This window comes from Anoplolepis gracilipes, chromosome 3 (genome assembly GCF_047496725.1).
Source record: "Anoplolepis gracilipes chromosome 3, ASM4749672v1, whole genome shotgun sequence".
Classification (NCBI taxonomy): Eukaryota; Metazoa; Arthropoda; class Insecta; order Hymenoptera; family Formicidae; genus Anoplolepis; species Anoplolepis gracilipes.
Genome location: NC_132972.1, coordinates 3,478,105 through 3,501,128, shown reverse-complemented (window position 1 = coordinate 3,501,128; position 23,024 = coordinate 3,478,105). Strand labels below are relative to the sequence as shown.

General features: G+C 29.0%; 1 protein-coding gene and 1 long non-coding RNA gene across 11 annotated transcripts in view; one reads left to right on the top strand and one right to left on the bottom strand.

Moving 5' to 3' along the window:
- Window positions 1-23,024, bottom strand: part of LOC140664236 (homeotic protein female sterile) — a 32,214-nt gene that overhangs the window by 4,790 nt on the left and 4,400 nt on the right. For 3 of the 10 annotated variants that reach the window (XM_072889169.1, XM_072889168.1, XM_072889171.1), the window contains exons 2-23: window positions 21,995-22,282; window positions 21,392-21,440; window positions 20,855-20,896; window positions 16,355-16,600; window positions 15,933-16,127; window positions 15,147-15,761; window positions 14,546-14,623; window positions 14,112-14,207; window positions 13,920-14,021; window positions 13,586-13,731; window positions 13,356-13,509; window positions 12,695-13,265; window positions 12,211-12,369; window positions 11,753-11,872; window positions 11,410-11,559; window positions 4,857-4,939; window positions 4,469-4,586; window positions 3,622-3,996; window positions 2,820-3,434; window positions 2,172-2,311; window positions 1,318-1,467; window positions 315-623 (exon numbers count right to left, since the gene is read on the bottom strand). In XM_072889169.1, coding sequence (XP_072745270.1) covers window positions 315-623; window positions 1,318-1,467; window positions 2,172-2,311; window positions 2,820-3,434; window positions 3,622-3,996; window positions 4,469-4,586; window positions 4,857-4,939; window positions 11,410-11,559; window positions 11,753-11,872; window positions 12,211-12,369; window positions 12,695-13,265; window positions 13,356-13,509; window positions 13,586-13,731; window positions 13,920-14,021; window positions 14,112-14,207; window positions 14,546-14,623; window positions 15,147-15,761; window positions 15,933-16,127; window positions 16,355-16,600; window positions 20,855-20,896; window positions 21,392-21,440; window positions 21,995-22,005 — 4,524 coding nt within the window. In that variant the 5' untranslated portion in view covers window positions 22,006-22,282. The remainder of the gene's footprint in view (window positions 1-314; window positions 624-1,317; window positions 1,468-2,171; window positions 2,312-2,819; window positions 3,435-3,621; window positions 3,997-4,468; window positions 4,587-4,856; window positions 4,940-11,409; window positions 11,560-11,752; window positions 11,873-12,210; window positions 12,370-12,694; window positions 13,266-13,355; window positions 13,510-13,585; window positions 13,732-13,919; window positions 14,022-14,111; window positions 14,208-14,545; window positions 14,624-15,146; window positions 15,762-15,932; window positions 16,128-16,354; window positions 16,601-20,854; window positions 20,897-21,391; window positions 21,441-21,994; window positions 22,283-23,024) is intronic. The other 7 variants (XM_072889176.1, XM_072889175.1, XM_072889177.1 and 4 more) reach the window with 5 other exon arrangements.
- On the top strand, window positions 1,032-2,824 carry LOC140664239 (uncharacterized). The gene is made up of 3 exons (XR_012046419.1): window positions 1,032-1,190; window positions 1,338-1,525; window positions 2,243-2,824. It is a non-coding gene; the product is annotated as an uncharacterized lncRNA (long non-coding RNA).

The window sequence follows — 23,024 nt, the reverse complement described above, 5'->3', positions numbered from 1 at the left end:
TATATAATATGCAATACAGCACATTTGTGCTATAAAATTATTAAAATTCTATGTAAATTAAATTATTCAGCTAATAATTAATATTAATATTAATTAAATTATATTGAAACTATTGAGTTATATTTCGATTCATAACACCACACATTATAATCGTCGCAAGAATTTCTTTCTAATTTTGTTTATTATAATACTATTTATAAACTAATTTATATACTAATTATACATTAAGCGCAATGTTCTTTTATCTTTTCTTCTTTCTGTTCTAATAATACTAAATAGAAATTTTATAAATGCGAAAAATATCAAGTACTTACCGCTTCCCGTCGTCGACGTTCTTGCTCCCGCAGCCTCTGACGTTCTCTTTCGGCAGCGGATTTATCCTGACTGGACGAATGACTCGGACTACTACTATCTGTATCAGCAATGGCTTTCACCTCTTCCGCTCTTGTTGTGGCAGTCATAACATTTCCTTGCTGATCCCCGACATTTTTCCTAACTTTGTCCAGGGCATCCTCTTCCTCTCGTTCCCTTCTTCTTTCACTTTCCTGACGCATCCTTTCTCGCTCCGCTTGTTCCTTCTGCTGCTGTCGACGCATCTCTTGCTGCTCCATAAGAGCTCTTTGCTGTTTTAAAAATATTATATGGAAACATATTAAATTAAGATAAATATATTACACGTAGAATTGAAATCTACTAGCTGGTAAATAATTATTAAATAATTTCAATAAAAAAGTTAAATCAAACACATATAAAATAGATGTTTGAAATATATTTGATAAAATTTATTTAATGGAACAATTCTGTACTAGTGTTTCTATCAAAATTTTGAATTAGATTAAAGAGAATGAATATAATGGAATATAATAGAAAATTAAGGTCACAAGAGGCTATGACTAAATAGAAACTAAATATAGACTTTTGTCGTCTTCAAAAAGATCAAAATTACAAACAAAATTAAAAACATTGATTATTATTGTAAATATTGTCTTCTTTGATTTTGATGTATCACTTATATGTTATACATTATGGACAAAGAAAACATTTACAACATTCAATTTTGACCTTTGGAAGATGTAGAATTTGGTTTAATTTCAGTTTAGTATGTTTAGACATGACTTCTTGTAGTTATTCTTATTTTTTATTATGTCTGTCTTTAAGTTTAATTTAAAATTTCGCAAATACAAGCAACAGTAAGTATAGACAAACGTTTCTTTAAATACATTTTATTTCCACACACAAATATACTATTGTTTAATATCTATGTTGTGTGTGAAAAAAAATATTGAGTTAAAAAAAAATCACAGTATTACAACTAACCCTGTCTTGCTTTTCTTTAGCTTGCTTTTTAAATGCCTGGAATGAATCCCGGGCTGCGCTCTTCATACTGCTCCCTGCTGCCGATTGAGGACTCGATGCTTGCGCCAGGGAGGACCACGAGGATGCATTCTTTACATTTTGCTCCACGGTCTATGGAATCAATAACGTAATATTTAATAAATAAAAAGCATAGACACATACTCCAAAGGTATTTTACTTTTTATATTTTTATCAAGACATATATGCGTATATATATATATATATATGTAAAAGACAAGAAGAGAGAGAGAGAGAAAGAGAGAGAGAGAGAGAAAGAGAGAGAGAGAGAGAGAGAAAGAGAGAGAGAGAGAAAGAGAGAAGTATAGATAGGAAGTTTTATAAGTCACGTCATATGTGGAAAATGAATTGACGAAGTCAAAATAAGTCGAAAGGCAAGAATAACAAATTATTGTACATTTGAACTTCCTTTAAGGAGTTACAATCAAATAAAGATGGATAACCAAAATAAATTTTTTTCGGCATCATGTTATTTTATTTTTAAAAAAGACAAAAGGTAATGCAAATATGTAAAAAAGTTTGCAAAGTGGGTTTTTTTTGCTGAAAAATATTTGTTTTGGTAATCCACTTCTATTTGATAATAACTTTTTAAAGAAGAAAATTTCGTCATTATTGATTTTCGACCTACTTTGACTTCATCAATTTATTCCGAGATGGGGTGTGATTTATGAAACACCCTATATATATACACAAAAAATGTGGCATGTAAAAGACCTACTAACGTATTATTAACTCTATTATCTATATTTTCCCATGTAAGATTTAATTTAAATGCATACATAGAATATAGATAGTACCTTAGATTTAAAGGCTGAGGCAAAATTTGCAGCAGGATTCTTCGAATCAGGTGGAGTCATTTTCTTTTCAGGCATCAGCTGCGAACTAGCATGATTGCCCATTGGTGGTATTAAGGCGTTTATGTCTGCAAAAAAAGCTCCTGATAGAGCAATAGTATTACATGTTTGATTAGTAAGCGATTGATATATAGCAGTTAAAACACACATAAAGCAATATTACTTAAAGCGTTAGTAAAGATAGAGAATTAGTACACACATATAATATAATATTAAATGACAAAGATTATGCTTGAAGTATAATAAATAAGTGCGATTGAACGCAAGAAAAGGCTAGAAACCAAATAAACGAAAACATAAAGCTTTAAAAATTGTTAATTTGTTAAAATTAAGCTAATATGCATGCATTGCATTGTGTATATATTTTTTCTCTATGCAACATTTATATTGTAACGTTAGCTACATTAATATTTAAATTATTTCTTGAAAGAGAAGTGTATATGTTATAAATATGCTATAAATATGATACATAAGGAAAAAGGAAGATATATATAAGGAAGATAAACCCAATAAACATACATACTGGACCAGCCTTAATTTAAATTTAGCAAAAGAAATGCCAAGATAAATGCGCAAAAATATAACACAAACCATCCATAGGCTTTTGTGTCAGTTGAGGTTGAGAGATGGGCAAAGGTTTTTCGTCCTTCTTTATAGAAATCTGGGAAATCTGCATTGGCATAGATACTATAGGAAGAGGATCGAATATCGAACTCATGCCTCCCATATTCATTCCCATGTTCAATCCCGGAATGCCGTTGTTATTCAACATGTTGGGTGGCGAACTTCCGCGCTTTGTATTTGGAAAGCCATTGGAGTGCTGTTGCGACATCGTAACATTATGGGAGTTCTGAATATTTGGCAATGACGCAGTAGTATTGATCATATTCTCCAATTGATTGTGTATGGACATATGCGCTGCCAATCCTTGCGGCAGATTCATATTCAAACTTGCCATATTGATATTGCCCAAGTTTAAGTTAGAAGCCATACTTGTTGGCATCATATTCACTGGTTTTACATCCGGTATTAAATTTAAATTTGTATTAGTATTGGTATTATTGGTCGTATGAGATGTCTGAATGAATGGAGGATCCTTCTTAATCGCAAGCGTTTGATCCAAAGAAGGCTGCTGTGTCTGTATAAACGGAGGATCCTTCTTGATCGCGAGTGTCTGCTCCAAAGATTGTGTGGTTTGTACTGAAGCTACATAAAATACATACACAAAACATGTTACTAATTATATGTGTTTTTCTCTTTTCATACGTGATAAATGTAAGATAGCAAGATATTTATTATAAATAGTATTAATAATTATGTGAATCTCATTGCAAATACCTAATAGAGTATTATATGACTATAAAAAAGACAGATCATTTGTTTATATAAATACCTGTCAAAGCATTGAATGATTGTAAAAGATCAGACTGTTGATTTAAATTTGTTCCATCAGTGGGTACGGGCGTATTTGCATTCGGAAAGGAACTAATGGTCGTCGGTGGTTGCTGCGGTTGAGATACAGCTGGCGAGGCTGTTATTGAGTTCGTATTTGTAGGCGTTACGCTGGGCGGTGGTGTCGGTACAGAAACTGACGGAGTTGGTGGATTAGATGTTGGCGGCGGTGGTGTGGGCTTTTTTACAGGAACTGCCTGGGCCAAAGCTGTGGGTCGCGCTGGTTGTGCTGGCATAGACGGGTGACTCGCGATAGGTATGCCTTGTCCAGCTGTAACAGCAGCCACTGCGACAGGCTGCTGATTATTATTGCCTCCTAAAAGAATTTTTACAATTCGTATTTTGCAAGTCTATGATAACCATAAGAATCAATTTATCTATTTTTATAATAACACAACGCATTCACATTCCTTACTATAACTTATACGTAAAAACTCTATAAATGAAACATGCATTTATACGTATAAACAAAATTGAAGTTTGTAAATTAACAATTACAAGTAAAACAAATTACAGTAAATTATATATATTATATATAAGATCTGCTATTGTATACAAGATGCTAGATCTATTGATAAAATGTGATAGATAAAATTTCAATAAAAGTTAAAAATATAGCTTGAAAATATAATTACGATGTTTATATGATAATCAAAAAAGATATAAAAGATTTGCAAATATTTATGTTAAACCAAATTATGTTCCAACAAATAAGTTTTACACAAAGATTGCTAATCATTTATCACAGTATATTATTTTGTTAATATCGTAAGATTTTATCTGTATACCTTGCTCTGAAGGAATATTGCTTGATTGGGTTGCAAGTGGTTTTATTGGTCCCGCTGAATTTGCTGCTGATGGCTGATTGTTCATTAACAGGGCCCCACTATGATTTAATGTAGGAGCCTAAAGAGTATATTTATCCTTTATTTCAAGAGATTCATCGATGAAAAATATTACATGTACAATATATGTAAAATTTGACAAGAATTGTTTTATATATATATATATATATATATATATATATATATATATGCTTTTAAATTCAAAATCAATACTCGTAAAAAGGATTAATAACGAATTAATTATTCAAGAAATATTTATTCATTCGTATAAAAAAAAGTGCAAACGTTCAATTCTCGTTGCTGGACCTTCTTATGTAATCAGTTATCTTACCGTTGTGACGGCGGTGGTTGTCGTCGAAGGTCCTGGCGGGTTTTTCTTTCCTTTCTTTCTATGTGGACGATTCGATGAATTTCCTGAAATTCAATGTGCATCTAACAGGTGAGCAATGTGCAGTTAATCATTATTCGCTGTCACATCGAAAGATGAGACACTAGTGAAATGCAGTGTGCAGAGAGGATACCAGCCATCGAAAACCACCACAAAACGGCAAGTAAGAACAATGCGAAGTAAAACATTAGAAACGAACAAAATCAAACAACTTCGGTCATATATTTTCTAATAGATTTTATTCATATACTTATATTATAATTGTATCACTGTGTACAACAATGTTAATTTAAATATCTCAATTGTATGTTCCTTTTTTTTTTTTTGTGAACTTTCATCTCTCTTGGTGATTTTTTATATTAAAAAATTTTAATACGCAGAACGACTTCACCCTCCTCACATTCTCTACATAAAGTTGGTTGTATTCAATTCATTTATTTATGATTATTTTGCGTGTGCATATATATGTATACACATCATATATATCGCACGCGCGCCACATATACATGCACACGTATCACGAAGAGAGACAGTTTTACACATACATATATATTTATGTATAATATGTATATATATATATATATATATATATATATATATATATATATACATACATATATATATATATATATGTATATATATATATATATATATATACATACATATAAATATATATATATATATACATATATATTTCATATATACATATGTATGTGAGAGCACACGCCTGCCCTCTTCGTAAGTGTAGCGATATTCATGATTTATTGTAATAACAATATAATAATAATAATAATAATAATAATTGTGACGGTAGCGGAAGTGACGATTATAAAATATTGACTACAAAAATCATCAAATTGCCGTCTTTTTTTTATATTTGCATATAATATAATATAATTAATGTAATATACGATAGAGAATAATGTGTAAATAAATGGTATGATACGGGTTCAACTTCTTCTTCCTACTTTTTTTTTACGGATTTTCGTCTTCTTCTGGGACAAAGTACCACGATTTATGAAGTCAACTTAAAGATGAAGGATACACGAGAGTGTGTGACACACTTTTACAAATTGTTTAATGTAAAGTCGTAGTTAGCGCAACATTGAGATCGGTGGCAAGAGACTCCTGCTCGATGTTCATAATAGTGTGTGTACACTATATGTATATGTATAAAATCATCGGTATAAGACACGTGGTAGATAATACATGAGAGAAGTACCACGAGGTAACGTCATTCTTGTTTTTTGTCAGATATGTGCTTTCGAACAATTTGTGATCGCAACAATCATATAGTGAAATTTATCGATGGAATGTGACGGACGAACCTTGCTCTAAAAACCCATTTGACGATAAACAAAAGCAACGAAAAAAGATAAAAAAAAACAACGAGAAGGAGTACCAGCGTATCTTAATTTATATAATATAGTTAACTGGACCACCCATATATATATATATATATATATATATATATATATATATATATATATATATATATATATATATATATATATGTGTATATATATATATATATGAGCCAACCGCGACTCTTGAAGAGAGAATTAACGTCTACTTCACTCATTTTTAAACTTTCTGTGTATGCACTTAAAAAAGAGTCTCGCGCGTGTCTATGCGTGTGTGTCGTCGTTTTTCTCCTCCGTAAGTGTAACTTATAGCTATTTATTAATATTTTATGATATATTAGTTTTTACTATGTACAAAAAACACGTACGCTCGTGTTTACCGTTTATTATTAAATTCGCGATACGCAGAGAGAAAACAGATGGAACGCTTATACATACAAGTCCGAAATAGAAAGGTAATATTGGGGACATTAAATAAAAGAGATGTGTGTACGAGTGTCAATTTTTCGTATATAATAAAATATTTCGATTCCTTAAATAATCTGTTTTCGCGTATAACTAGCAGGAAGAGTGATGACATTCCAGTCTGGATGAAAAGATGCGAAAAAAAATAAAATAAATTTGGAGGCGTGCTTGCATTACAGAGTAAATGCTACAAAAATTTTGGAAGGCAATATGGATATCATTTTATAAAATGCCCTATACCTCGTGTTACAAGCTAATGGTGATTGTATCTTAATAGATGCGTCGTAGGATCTATCTAATTCAGCACATGCTGCCAAAAATTTGTTCTCCCATAATCTAGCTAATTATTCGGATATCTTTCTCTTTCTCTCTCTCTCTCTCTCTCTCTTTCTTTCTTTCTCTCTCTCTCTTTCTTTTTTTCTCTAGTCACTTTCAGTATTTTGGGGAAACATAAAACGGCGATAATGTATATAATCTGTCCGACATCTTTCATATTCTACTTTTAAATGCTTATAATTCCAATAATTAATAACTCTCTTAATCGACGAACACTTTTTTCCGACCAATTGTGGCTTTTTTGTATCGAGTAATTATCGTATTAATTAATTGCCCTACCTCTTATCCTTCTCTCTCTCTCACTCTCTTCCTTTTTTTTGCTTTCTTTCTTTTTTTTTCGTTTTTGTCGGGACAGTAAGTACGCTGCTGAGAGTGTATGATTCATGATACTATTTAATTGTACTCGAGTGCAAATTCGATTATCCTTAATGCTCACGTTATGTTTAATTACAAGATGTTCACCTTGCGGGTGAAACAGCTTAGAGCGTCATTATCGGTTACGTTCACAATAAATTCTTATCAATATGTATCTTCCTATATATATATATATATATATATTTATATATATATAATAATAAGAACTAAATTTACATGATATCTCAACAAAAAACATTATCATGGAGCAGACATTTACACATAGAAATATAAAAACAAAAAAAAATTATCATTAAAATTAATCTTAAACACGTTTAAACTCGTATAAAAGATTTTCTAAAAATGTTTTAATAGGACGGGTTAAAAGTAATGTTATTTTTACTTGAAAAGTTCTGACAATATTCGTTACTCGGAAATTATTAACGGTATTTACAATACAGATTGTGAAATAACTATTGCGATGAAATGTGTGAAGTGTGTGATGCGCTTGACAGGAATAGCCACTATTCTCACATATTGAGGCATGTAAAACCACACCAATTCTCATAATTTATAATTCTCATTGGTATATAGTGATATATCAATTTCAGAAAGAAGACACTCTTCCCAATTTTTTCATCTAATCATTTGAGAGATGAGAAAAACTGACAATGGTTAACCGATGAAGAACTAGTGGTAAATAAGATGAAACGACGATTTGCAAAGCTTAGCGGAGTGCAAACAATGTGTTTGGAGGCTAGGGCGCCTTGTGTATATATGTATATAGATATATACTTTATATATATATATTTTTTTTTATATTTACATATATATATATATATATAAATATATATATGTATATTAGATCATTTCCTCTTTTGTTTCCCTTCTCCCTATTCCTCCTTCCTTTTACCTGCTTCACTGTGATTAATCTCTTGTCGAGTCCCTTTCTCTGTCGTTTTTTCCTATCTTACCTTCTACTCCTTCAAGTTTGCACACATATGTGCATGCTCAAAGTCATTGATTTTACGGAAAAAAAAAAAAAAAAAAAAAAAAAAAAAAAAAAAAATGAGATCTGTTCATTAGAACTCAGATGTAAGTGTACTTCTCCGCACTAATTTATCCTCCGTGGATTTTTTTTATTGGAATTACTTTATTCAAATCTATGCACTCGCTAAGCGAGTCTGTGAGGAAGATTTGTATTCGTTTTTCGCTCGTCTCGCACAAGAAACGTGACGTAGATTCGGCTTGCAAGACGAAAGAAACACTTTAATAATTGACTTCTTAAAGGAAGCACATCTTTACCTATATGATAAGCTATAAGATCAAGGTGGAAATAGTAACAATGGAACCGAGATCTCTTTGCAAATAAGAAGAATCTTGTTTTAGTTAATTGTTTTTTTTTTTTTTTTTGCAGAGATAAAGTTCTCGCAAGAGAGTGACTACGACTCAGTGATAAAAGACAAACGCGTAACTATATTTGTGAGCTATATGCTAAACCTTAAAATGTGCACTAATTTGCAAATCTAGCCACCAATACACATTGTCTGCATTCCCGTGTGTGTATCGCTATGAACCCACCGCCTGAATTGTTTTTTTACGATACGAATGACCGGTATTATTATAGTCCGCATAGTTTGAAATGTGTGGAAATGACCGGGGAGCATAAAACGCAGACGTTTCATGTCAAACCACATAAATATTGCAGATATTATACCCACTTCTTATGGTTTAGTGCGACGCCTGTTAATCACTGTACTAAATTCTGAGAAATGATACGAGATGAATGGATCAATGTGAGAAATCAAACTTAATGATTCGAAAAAACACAGTGATACAAGTAACTGCTGTTCTGATTATCGTATTTAATGTAAATAAATAACGCAAGTTTGCAAGAGTTAATATATTGAATGATCTTTCGGATTATATATATGTGGGGCGAGATATATAATTATCGGGGAAAAGCTATGATAAATACGTTTGTGTAACTTATACAAGGTACTATTATTTGGCACTACAGTCACACGGCAATCAATTTGCATTTTTATTCATTGCGGGATAAAAAAAGATTGTCTCTCTCCAGAGGTATTTACTAACTTAAGAAAGCAATAATTTTGTTATAAACCCTTACAAAGGCGGGACTGCAGTGAGAAATTCAGTAACCTTGAATAGCAAACTATACTTGACTTTCGAGCAACAGAATGTATTGTCAACACCGATAGGGCAAGAGAAAATAATCATATTGTTCATAATCAATATAATTTGTGAAACAAGCTGGCATGGCATATGGTATCCTCTAAACACAGTCTGCACTCCACTAGCTCACCTTTGTTCTTACCATTGCATATGTCTCGTAAATTAAATAAAAATACTTCTGTGCGTGTCAAGTTTCAAGTTCTTAATGTGTCATACACCACACATCATCGTGGTACCTGTCGGTTGGTACTGAAAAGTGTGCAAAATTACAGACATATCGTCTCATTCTACAATTCGTTTTAAAGATGAAACTTGACACTCACAATTCGTACTTGCATTAATATAACGCAGCACTTAAGCTATATGTGTGTATGTGTATGTGAATAACGCCGTCCTAATAAATACAGTAATTAATAAGCAAGATTTAGCAGCTTAAGAAGATATTTGCGATACACGTCAAACTCCCCTTTGAAAGAATAGTTTATATCTAGTTTGTAACTTCCTTCTTTCACGTACATTATACACACTGCTAATGATGCATCGGTGTTTTTCGATTGTTTTAATTGCCAATAGAAAATTGGTTAGGCACAGAGTTCACGAATATATTTTTTTTTCTTTTGAAGTTCTTAAATCCATCACCAAATCATGAGGCATCACTTTTCCAATAGAGAATGTCAAGTTATAGCGTAATAATGGAACAAAATACAAGGATTTAAAAAAAAATCATTCGTAGTACAAATTTGTTGTAATTATATGTATCATGTAGAAAAATGTACCTTATATAATTTTAAATAATATCTAATTGTATTTCTCTATAAGTTATATGTAGAAAAATTTTCCAATAATGATTTAAAATATTATAATAGTATTATTGATAATTTAGTCAATTTTTTTTTAGCTCTTTTAAACTTATTGATGTGATAACAATTTAAAGTACTCACATATAAAAGAAAGTCATTTTTTTCTACTATATTCTTCTGCTATATATTGAAATATTACGATTATAATAATAATCGTCTAAATTAAATATTACACTCACTCTGTATAATCAAAAAAGTTACATGGTCGAGATAATACTTAATGTGTATATGCATGTGCGTACGTGTGTGTGTGTGTGTGTGTGTGCGCGTGTATAGTGTGTGTATGCGCGCATGTGTATGTGTGGTATATGTGTGGTGTGCATGCCACATGAAATGGTGAGTCTTTTTAAACAGTTTGAACTTCACGTCTACGACTCCGTCACTATTTTTCTTGATAGTGAAAATTTCTTATTATTCTAAATTGATAATATTACTTATAATATTACACAACACACAAAGAAAAAAAAAAGGAAAAACACGTACAGAAAGTAGATTTTCTTTTTTAGAAATATAGAAATGCCTTCAGGCTCACAGCAACCCTGTCATATTTGTGATGCGATGAGAGAAAGAGTGCGTTAACAATCTAAATCAATATTCACATTTTATATACTTGTATAAATATATTGTCTTTTAAAATTTTCGGGCGTAAACGTGAATATGGAAATCTGTGCTTCAGAGGAATCACTAGGAAGTAACAAATTCCCGCAAAGAATTCGAAAGTACGAATATATGTTATTCCCTCCCGAAAAAAGATGTATACAACAGATAATCTCGCGCACGCGCAAATAACCCCGTAATTTTAAATCTCACGAAGAAATCATATTTTATAAGTTTTTGTAATAACTACTTGATTACAAGTAGTCTTTTCTTGTTCCCACGTAAGGGTCTAATATAGTAGCAACTGTTACATTTATATCTAACCTGCTTCACTGTCGCTTGAGTCACTGGAGCTTGAAGAAAGTGAACTACTGCTGGAGTCACTGTCGCTGCTACTACTGCTCGATGCCGACAATCGCGAAGGTCCACTGGCACCACCAGTACCAACTACATCAACAGATTTACTACTGTCTTCTGTAAAAAAGAGTAGAATGATTTCCACGTTATTATTATATCTGCCAAAATTTCGTTACATATATTTTTTTTCATGACAAAAATTTTTGAAAAAAAAAAAATAAATAAATAAATAAAATAAAAAAATAAAAGTTATATGAAAAAAATATATATATAAAAGTTTTGTAGAAAAATATATATCAGATATACATACCCTTTTTAGCGGTCTTTTTGACATTGCCTAACTGCCCCGTCACATCCTGCAATCTTTTTTCCAATTCTTGTTTCTTTTCTGCCATCTGTTCATCTTTAGATTTACCACTGACTTTCTTGTCTGCAAATACATGATAATGTAACATTTAAATATACAAAAAAAAATTATAAAATCCATTGTAATAATATTGCTACATTATTGAGCACTATTAATATTAACTAGGCTTACTAACATGTTTAAAATGTATAGCGGTAAGAGCAGTATAATAGCCTTGATATGCATATTTATGTACGTAAAAAATGATCTATTATATACATTCTAACATATTATTTATATTTTCTTAGTTCAATAAAATTGTGAAATATTGTGTATTTATATATATAATATTTAGCTGACCCAAAGAAGTTTTTATTTCATATATAAGCTCAACTTAAAATTAAATTTATAGTAAAGCTTACGTGGTTTTTTTCTGAGACATGAGGCAACATAGCTCTCTAGTTCTCTAAGGGTTGATGGCTTCAACGTTTCGAAATCGATTTCGATTTCATCTGGATTTGAATCTCTCAGGGAAGGCTCTCGAGATTGTATTATGTGTACAACACGACCTAATTTATCACCTAAAAGAAGAAACAAAACCCCCAAAAAAGATTAATAAAATATATATTTTTTACTTTTGAGTTTTGTGTTTATAATTCTAAGTAGAACAATTTGCAATGCTTAAAAATATATGCACAAAAATATGAGATCAAAATTATAAATATTTAATCAGTGATAATATTGATAAAACCCAATAACTATCTTGAAGACTTTTAGCGCGATTTTTATACATTATTTATATATCTTTTATAAAGTATTATACATCTTATTATACAGTCTTTTAATTCGATTTTTCATTCATCTAATATAATTAGAAGTTTAATTCTATATATTTTTATATCTTACCTGGTAGTTTATTAATATCCAAGCTGAGTTGTCTCTTTTCATCATAAGACATGGGTTTAGCATTATCTTCGTCTTCCGAATCAAATGTTATTGGAGGTGGTTGACTACCAGTATTCTTTTTCTTAGTTCCAGTAGATCTGCTGTTAGCTTTCGGCCTCTTGGTTGCAGTATTCGGGGTAGTGGCAGCTTTTCCAGGTCCACGGCCTTTACCTTTCGGTTTAGCATTTGCTGCTGTCGGCAAATGATGCCCTAAGCTTCCAGCAGCATGAGCCTTATTAGGTCCTACTGCTGTACTTTGATGATGGAGATCACTGCCCATACCACCAGGCATTTTCAAATCGCCCGTGCCCATCGCAACACTGGCTATACTAGCACCAACACTGTCGGACACGCTAGGAATACTACCGCTGGGTTTCATGAGTTCTTTCATGGCACCAGTATGACTGGCAACAAGGCTACTATTCTTATTGCTCATCGGCTTTGATTTTGGCTTATCCGGTTTTTTCTTCTTATTTTTCTTTTTACCACTCTCTTCCACTAATTTTCTCATTTGCTCTTGCATAGCTTTCAGCTAAATGTAATAAAGAATAAATTATTCCGCGTTTTACATTCGTATATATAAAATAATTTTACTTTAATTCAAGACAAAAGAAAATCATACTTCTTGCTGTAGAGCAAGTAACTTTTGGGTACGTTCTTCAACCGAATCATCAGTTTCAGAAGAAGTCTCTCCTCCAGAAGTGTCACTACCGCTGCTGCTTCCTTTCATAGCCACTATACTACTACCCATTGGCTCATCCGGAACTTTCGCATATCTAATCATATGTTTAATTACATAATTACAACTGTCATGCATTTAGATTTTATATTTTTGTAAAAATCTTAACCAACCTCATTTCAAATATATCTTGCAATTTTCTAGCCATTGAAACAACATCATGATCGGGAGGATTATACTTGTAACAATTAGTAAATATAAGTCGTACATCACTCGCAAATTCGTGTGCTGTTTTATATTGACGGTTATCCATTTTAGTCTAAAAAAAGAAGAAAAACATTAATATCAAAATACCTGTAATATCATTGCAGAAAAAAAACAATGCAGAAATAATGTGTTAATAATCTAGAATTTTTACATTCTTAGAAAAACTACGCAAATTAACTACATTTTATATAGCATATTGTATATTTGTGATATTACGTTCATATAATTAAAAATACAAACCTTTACAGTACCAAGATCCATAGGTTTCTTGATAATGTCATGGTAGTCATGAAGACCTAAAAGGTCTGCATCAACAGGTTTGTAGAACGGCCAAGCATATGGCTACATATCAAGAAAAATACATTAAATTTTACAATTCAAAATATTATTCTTTGTAATACATCATTGTTTTACAATGATATAAACAATTACCGAATGCTTTTTGGCAAAAAGTTCCTTCAAAATGTCATTACAACATTTTAATGCTTCGGACAACTTTTCTTTCCCCTTAACTCCAGTATGTGCAGGCTAAAAAATTATTTACAGTGATCAAGAGATATCAAAATTACTTTTTATTTTATTTCTTAAATAAAAACTTATTCATAGAAAATTATATAAATCTCTTAATTTACTTTTAAAATATATAAAATATATATATTTGTATAACAAAAAGATATATTAAATGATATATCAAATCTTATAAATTTTGTCTTACAAAACATCAAAACTCTTAGTGCAAAGTATACCATATACACACATATATATAAAATTGTTGTTTAATTAAATAGAAATAATTTCTGCTTGATAGATGATAAGACAACACAAATGAAAGGAAGGAAGAAATGAAGGAATAGTAATAAGTATACCTGTTGGGCCATTGCCCCTATTAGAGGCATATTGCCCTGATGGTATGGCACTAAGCCGTCTTCCGCTTGCCTCGTTGGCTGAAACAGCCATGTCATGAAGAGTTTAATCCATTATTTAATAATATTAATCATTATATTATTTTATTAATTGAATGATCAATACATAATGATTAATATCATTAATGAAATGATGTGATTATATATATATATATATATATATATATATATATGCAAGGATCAAAGATGTTTACAAGTGTTATGATAACGTAAAATACGATAATTTTGTGGATTAAAAATATTTGCATAAAAAATTTCGCTCAAATATTCTTTATATATTTACAATGCATTAATTTTGTTTTTTATACAATCATGAAAATTTTCATGACTATTTTTTCATGATAAGATTTATACACATATTTAAAATTTAGCAATTTTTAAAAGCAACACTCATCATTCTATAAATAATATTTGACTTTTAAGTTGCATTTAAGTTGCTATCATATATCATATCTCATAGATGTGGATACATCCAATTCCAATGCTTTTGATTTGAACATAAAATGTACCAATAAAGTAATATAAAAATATGTGTATGCAATACCTTCTTAATTTGTCGACCAGATTCTCTTCTCGTAGGTATTTTAGCGTTCTTAGCCTCCAGAGGCGCGTACATTGGATCATAAGCATTTGCAGTGGGAGTTGTAGTATCAGCTTTTCTTTTCACCCCTTTTTTAAGTTTCGCAGGTTGTGATGGAGGCATAACAGTGGGCGTTGTAGGGACTTGCGGAGGTGGAGGTACAGCAGAAGCTGCTTGAGGATCCATCGCCGGTTGCGCATGATAACCAGTGGTTGGAGGGACAACTTGTTGAGGCAGAGAATTGTGAGTAGCCATCGGCGCGACGCCCATACTCGATGGCGGGGCGATGGTGGTTGTGTTGGTGCTTCCAGGTACTGAAGCCGGTGCCTGAGTACCAAGAGGCGGCATGGGTATAACGCCAGTTGTCCCAGCTGACGTAGCGGAAGGTGTTAAATTATTCGGTACACTGGAAGTAACAGCAGCTGCACCGGAAGCTGGTCTGCCTCTACCTGCCCCTGACGTACTACCTCCTGCTAATCCACCTACTCCTGGTCCACCGACTCTTCCAGCTTTCTTGCCTTTGGGTCCTTTCGGAATAGGTGGATCTAATTCCACCTCTTCCTTCGGCATTTGTGCAACCTAAAGAATCGTCATGTTAATATACGACAGTATATAAATCTGTATATATTATATATATATTTTTCTCTTTATTTTTTAATATTATAACCTTTTTATTAAATTATTTATAATTTATAATTTTTTTATTAATAAAAAACATGTAGAAAGATTTACAAATATTAAAGAATATACCTTTGTAAGAAACAATTTTTCGAGAGCTTGTGCCATGACCACAACATCTTCTCCTGGCTTGTTGTAGACATAGCAATTGGTGAACATAGTATTGAAATCTTGAATGCATTCTTTCCCACTCCAGTAATACATATTCTCCAACCTCTTTTTGATTGTGCCCAAATCCATTGGTTTTTTGATGATTTTGTGATAATCCTTTTAAATCAAAGAAATTTCTCAGCACAAAGATATTCGATAACAATTTATTTATATATTTGTTCTGTTAAAATATATTACCAATATAATTTTCCAATATAATATATATAATATATAATATAATTTAATATAATCAATAATTTTCATGCATGTTGTACGTGTATATGTGTATGGTGATTCGTAATACTTATTTATAATAGCTCTATGATAGAAAAATTGTGACGTACTGGTAAATTGAGTTTCTTCGCATCGACAGGCTGCTGGAAGGGCCATGCAAATTGATGCTTCCATACTGGTTTTAAGACACCCTTTTGCAAAAATTGTAATTGATTCGTGATGCGTCCTAGACGATTCGGTGGTGGAACAACCGGCGGTTGAACTATGCCATTCACCGGTTCCAGAGGTGGTTCGTCGCGTGGTGGCGGTTCCTTTGCAGGACTCGCAGGCGTCGAAGCCTTACCAGGTGTGCTCGTCTAAATTGTTCATTATTTTTTCGTTGATTATACATATAGAGAACTGGTGTGTAATTTTCAATTCTATGTATTTATGTGTAATACATAATATATTTAGATATCAAATAAGATATTATGTGTATCAAGCACATCACATTTTGCTAACTACAAAATTAATAACTCTAATATTAATTTATTAGACACAAATCATATCTCTACAATTAATTTCATGTTATTATCATGCACTTTAGATTAAATTACGTTAAATTTGTGCGTAGTTTTCAGATTAATAAATAGATAAATTTATCAGGTTTATACTTTTAAATAAAAAATATAGGATATTTATTAATCTCTTTTCTATTTTTTATATTATTTTATGGTTTTAGTAATATATAATATATACTAAATTGTATTATTAATAGTCCATTGCTAATTTAATATATTAATTTGAATTAATTTAATATATTATTAATAGTTTTATATATATATATATATATATTAAATTGCATTATAAAACATATATTTTGTTTATCTTGTAAAAGAAGTTTTTAAATTTGAGGATTTAAACAAATTTTATCAATAATAATTTATAATAGACTCTTATTTATTTATGCGATAAAGTTCTTTTAAAACTTAACACGTTTATACATGCTTTATGAATAGCGTAAGAATATAAATACGTTTCTTATGAACACAATAAATTTGAGTTAACTAAAAAATTTGAGTTAACTAAAAAATGATATAATAAAATATATAAAAAATAATTTAGAATACTACTATTATATATGGTTTTTTCTGTATTATTTTAATTATTAAATTAATTAATAAAAATTTTTAGTTACCATACTATATCATTCGGTCTGACACAAATATCGTAATTTACACATCGGTCAAGTTCTTTCCCAATTTTTGTTCTTCTCAAAAGATTTTTGATATACACTCATATTGCATATTAAATGCAAAAAAAAAATCATAAATAGACGTAATTGTATTAAATTTTGGCAATATAATAAACAGATAGACATTTAATGCTATTGCTTGTATTGACTGCGCAATAACATTTTATCTTTGAAATTACATCCCTGTAACAGTAATAACGTTCAAAACAATTGAAAAAATTCAAAATTATACTATTTTATGAAACAGAGTCCTGGAATCGTTGAGCATGTAACAATGTCTCTATTCAAATCTTATAAAAAAATTCTACTATTTATCAAATAATTTTGTTTAAAGTTTATAAGATTTGAGAAAAAAGAAAATTTCTATATATAACTTTCAAAAATAAGTTTTCTGTGTCTTTTCTCTAAAATCAACCAATCTCCTATGAAAAATAAAAAACAAAAAATTTATAAAAAAATAAAAAATTATTTAAATTTAAAATATTAAATTTAAAAATATGAAAAAAAACTGAAAAGAACTGAATGACTTTCCCGTGTCCGAAAATTCAATGAAAATTTCCTAATTTTCCTAGACACCACAAAAAAAAAAAAAAAAAAAAAAAAAAACTTAGAATTCCAATTTTTTTTTTCCAGAGCAATATCCTCATATAAGTACAAATATTTATGTAAACATGGATTCAAATCCACATATTATTACAAAATTATTTAATATTTTCGAACAATATTTAGAAAAATAGAATTAAAACTTAATCTTATTTGTATTTAAATGAATAAAGGACTTTATTTATCTAAGAAAAGAATGAACATAATAAGCTTTACATTTTTGATAATACAAATAAACAATAATCATGAATTATATGATAAAAAAACCGAATTCTTTCTTTATTTAAATAAAATTTAATTTTTAAATTACAATTCCATAAATATTAAAAATTTCAAAATAATTTCAGGAATTACCTCATCGATAATAAATTTTAGTGTATATGTACATCACATATCTGTACATATCGTAACGGCTAAATATATAAAAACACAAAATAGTGAAAAACAAAATTTAAAAAAACAATATAAGGAAAAAAATTTGTATTAAAGAATTTTTGTAAATAAATAATAAAATAAAAAAATGTATATATATGTACACACATCCACATAACCTTTTATACATTCGTATATATATATATGCTTATATAAGTATTATATATCTCAAAATACAGCACGTTTTACAAACTATGAAATTTATAACTTTATTTAATATTAATATATCATATATACTAAATACATATTAATTGTACTAAAATCATAAATGTCAGTATCGTTTTTTAGATTATTAATCATGACACATTTATATATGTAATATCCTTGAAAATTACTTAATTATTACAAATATATATTCATATTTTACATAAGATATTTATTGAGATTTCTTTATAAATTTTTTAAATATAATGTTTAATATAAAAAATATGAAAAATATTAAATTCTGCATCAAGCATGTATAATTACACACACACACACACACACACACACACACACACACACGCGCGCGCGCGCGCGCGCGCGCGCACATATATATAGTAAAGAAATTTATTAACTTTAAGCAAATATTTAAATTCATTGACAAGACATAAAAATAATAATTCTTTATTTACTACATTATATTCTTTATATCCTACTATATAAAAAATCTCTTTTTAAAAATCTTAAATAAAATAAATACAAAATCATAAATTAAATTATAAAAAAAATTGTAATTAAAATTTATTCAATTCTTAATAATTTTTTGTGAAAAAATTAATCTTACGAGTCATAATATTTATAAAAATACTAATTAAGCTAACAAGTTAAATTAAATTTTTTAATATTTTTCTTAATTTAGAATGCAACAAATATTCACATCTAATCTATCCTATATATATATATCACTTGTATATATAAAAAATTCATAAATGTTGCATTTTATTTTATTAATAAACTTTATTTTATATTTTTTGACATTTTGTATCCTTTTACTGTATAACAATATCTTTTATTGCACTAAAATATATATATATATGCTTGATATTATCACATCAAAATACAGAATATAATTAATATTGTAATTATATAGCAGCAAAATAAGAAATTTTCTTTAATGAATCTTAAAAATACATTTACTTAATATTTTAAAAACATTTGTTTTCTAGGACCAATTAAAAGACAAATTCTATTGAATGATAAATTCCAAATCACTAAGTCTCAACCATTTTTATACCAAACTTTTTATAATTAACTCTGACATTTTTTGCATTTAACATGAAATGAGTGTATATATTTAATTTTTGGAGGGAAAACGAGCATAAAAAATGTTTCTTCGTAACGTAAGTCGTTTTGATCTTAAAAGTACTAAGAGTAAGTACTTAAGAGTATAAACTGTATTTAAAAGCACACAGCTTAGACAATTGTTAATATTTACCGCCACTGTACCTTCAACCACCTCCTTGTTTATATATATGTACTTATAACCTATAGTACTAATAACTAAATATGCATAAAAATAAAGAACAAATAACAATAAATAATAAAAATAATGAAGTAAAATTTGTTAAAATATTTTATACAAAATAAAAAATAAAATAAAGTTTCTTCTATAATATATATATATATATATATATTATAGAAGGAGGAAGAAACTTTATTTTATTGTGTATATATATATATATATATATATATATATATATATATATATATATAAACAATTCTGTATTAATAGAATGAAAGCTGATGATCCCATACATGCAGCGAGCGAATTAGGCTGCTATATATTTAATTTCCATAACCACAGGCAAGCAATTTGAAATTTTGCATAAGAAAACGTTTACCAGAAACTTATAATAAAATTTAAAATCAGGTGAGAATTTAGAAATGAAATATAATGGCACTTTTATATAGCTCATGCAAAAAATTTACAAAAATATCTTTATATCTCATTAAATTAGAAATATTTTGATCAACAATTAAAATATAAGATTATACATTCAAACAATATAAAATAAAATGGCATATAAGCTACAAATATTGATGTAGGTTTAGAATACTATGTTAATGCTAACATACAATATAGTGAGTAAAGCGAAAGAATCTTGCTTCTACAGTAATACTATTGATTTTAATAATTATACAATATTTATATTTTATATTGAAAAAATATTTAAAAGATTTATTATCTGTATGTACTTAATAGATTATTTATTAATATTTATTTATAAGCTTATATGTGTATTTTTTACTACTATTGACAAAATGAAGCAAAATTACGATTACTCATAACAGTAAGTATTATTAGTTGCCAGTTCATATTTCAACAACTATCCTAGTTGAGACCAACAAGGTATCTCACCTTCGGTATATTACACAGCCTTTCTCGCTCCTCCACATCTAACTGTAATTCATATATACTATTCAGTCAAAACAACGCTCTTCTTTTAGTATGTTAAAAGTATTTACACATATATAAAAGTTATACAATAAATGGAATTTGCAAACACAATATTAAATATTATGTGTATGTGAGAAAGATATGTGAGAAAGATGAGTACATGATAAAAATGAATACAAAAAATGTATTACACAGCCATAAAGTATAGTAAAATAGTAATATGTAAAAAAAAAGGTGCTATTTATAATAAAATATTAAATATTGTAATTTATATACAATTATTTTAAGATAAGTGAAAGAGAAGACTGTCTTTATAAAATTTAACACATTATATTATAAATAATGATGCTGTGTAATATAGAATGTATCGAAAACTACATAGAATTGGTGGATAATGTAAATATAATCACAGAATGTAATGCAGCTTTGAAATATTGCATTAGTAAGTTAGTAAGCAAACTGCATATTCTATACTATTATAAAATATTAATTACTTACAGAATTGTTCTGCGAGATAGTGTCCACCTGCTGCATCTTGACTTGGTTTCTGCAACAGAAAGAAAATAACATAAGTTTAATTTGTAAAATAAAATAAAAACTATCGTGTTAGTTATATTGCATGACACTCATGTACCAAAGCGCAATTTATAAAGTATAGTATGCTAATTTTATGAGGCTAAGAGTCAATATTATATATTTAGTCCTATCTATAGTAAATTACATTATCATTTGAAAATGAGAACACTAATGCTTATCTTTGACTCCATTTAGTATACATTTCCTACAGTTTTTTCATTCACTTTTCCCAAACTTGAAAACAGAGTCTTTGAAGACTATTTTCTCGACTTAACAATCCATGTAACATCTAACATCTTTGTAAAGCAAATGTATCAAAGATACATTTAAGCATGTACTAAATGTGTTCAAGGCTTGTCATATATATAAATATATATATATAAATATATATATATAAATATATATATATAAATATATATATATATAAATATATATATATATATAAATATATATATATAATTTTTTTTTTCGATTAATCGTTTATAATATATGCTCATTGAGGTCACGATAATGAGCTTCACCTACCTTTCCGACATATATGATACATAAATGCTACGTAGCAGGTAACTGCCTTACGTTGATGCTTGACGCTATGAGGCTTCATCAACAATTGAGATGGCAAGTATATATTCTTAATTGAACATAGCAGCTCATTAATTGCTTGCCAAGACGATTGCGCTGCGACCAGGAAGATTGGTGCCGAGGAGGCATAACACTACTCAAGTCTACCAAATGGTAGTACTTTGAATGTCAGCCCTGTATACTGCTGTGAGACTCCGTACCTCCAGGTAAGACTCGCGACATTAGCAACATCTGAATAACATAACAATAGGACCCCATATTGTAACAACCCCAAAAAATTGTTTCATTGCTTTAGAATGATTTGTATAACGAGACATACTTTCAAGAAATTTATATGCAATTTTTATTATTTAACATATCATGCAAAACTGAATCTAGTAGGTACATGCTGGAAAAGCGAAATCTATTTCTGTGTATTGCTGTATATATTAATAGATTATCAATAGAAATATAATGTGCAAATTATTCTCTCTGTTGTTTCTTCCAAAAATATTGTATCGCTATATTATTTTTTTTAAATTCAATATTGTACTGTTACAATAAGTACTAATGCAAAATTAAATATATGTATATGCTAAATGCTATGTAATAAAAATTCTCAAGTTTACAATACAATTATATTGTAATTTAAATGTAATATTTGTAATCTCTGCATATTATTTATATAAAATATGTAAGAAAAGAGAAAATGACTATAAGCTTTTTTTCTTTTTCAACATTTTTCAAAATTATTGAAAAATTAACATTTTCAAAGATATATTTATATAATATTTTTAAAGATACAAATTGACTTAAGAATTCCTCTATCTTAACTATATATATCACTTCTTATTATATATTATATGAAAAAAATGTGATTATTTCTATAGATACATATAAATTAAAAAACATTAATTTATACCAGTTATTTATACCATTGCCTAACTTAATTCTATGCAAAAGGTTCAACAATCACAAATAAAATTGTACAACA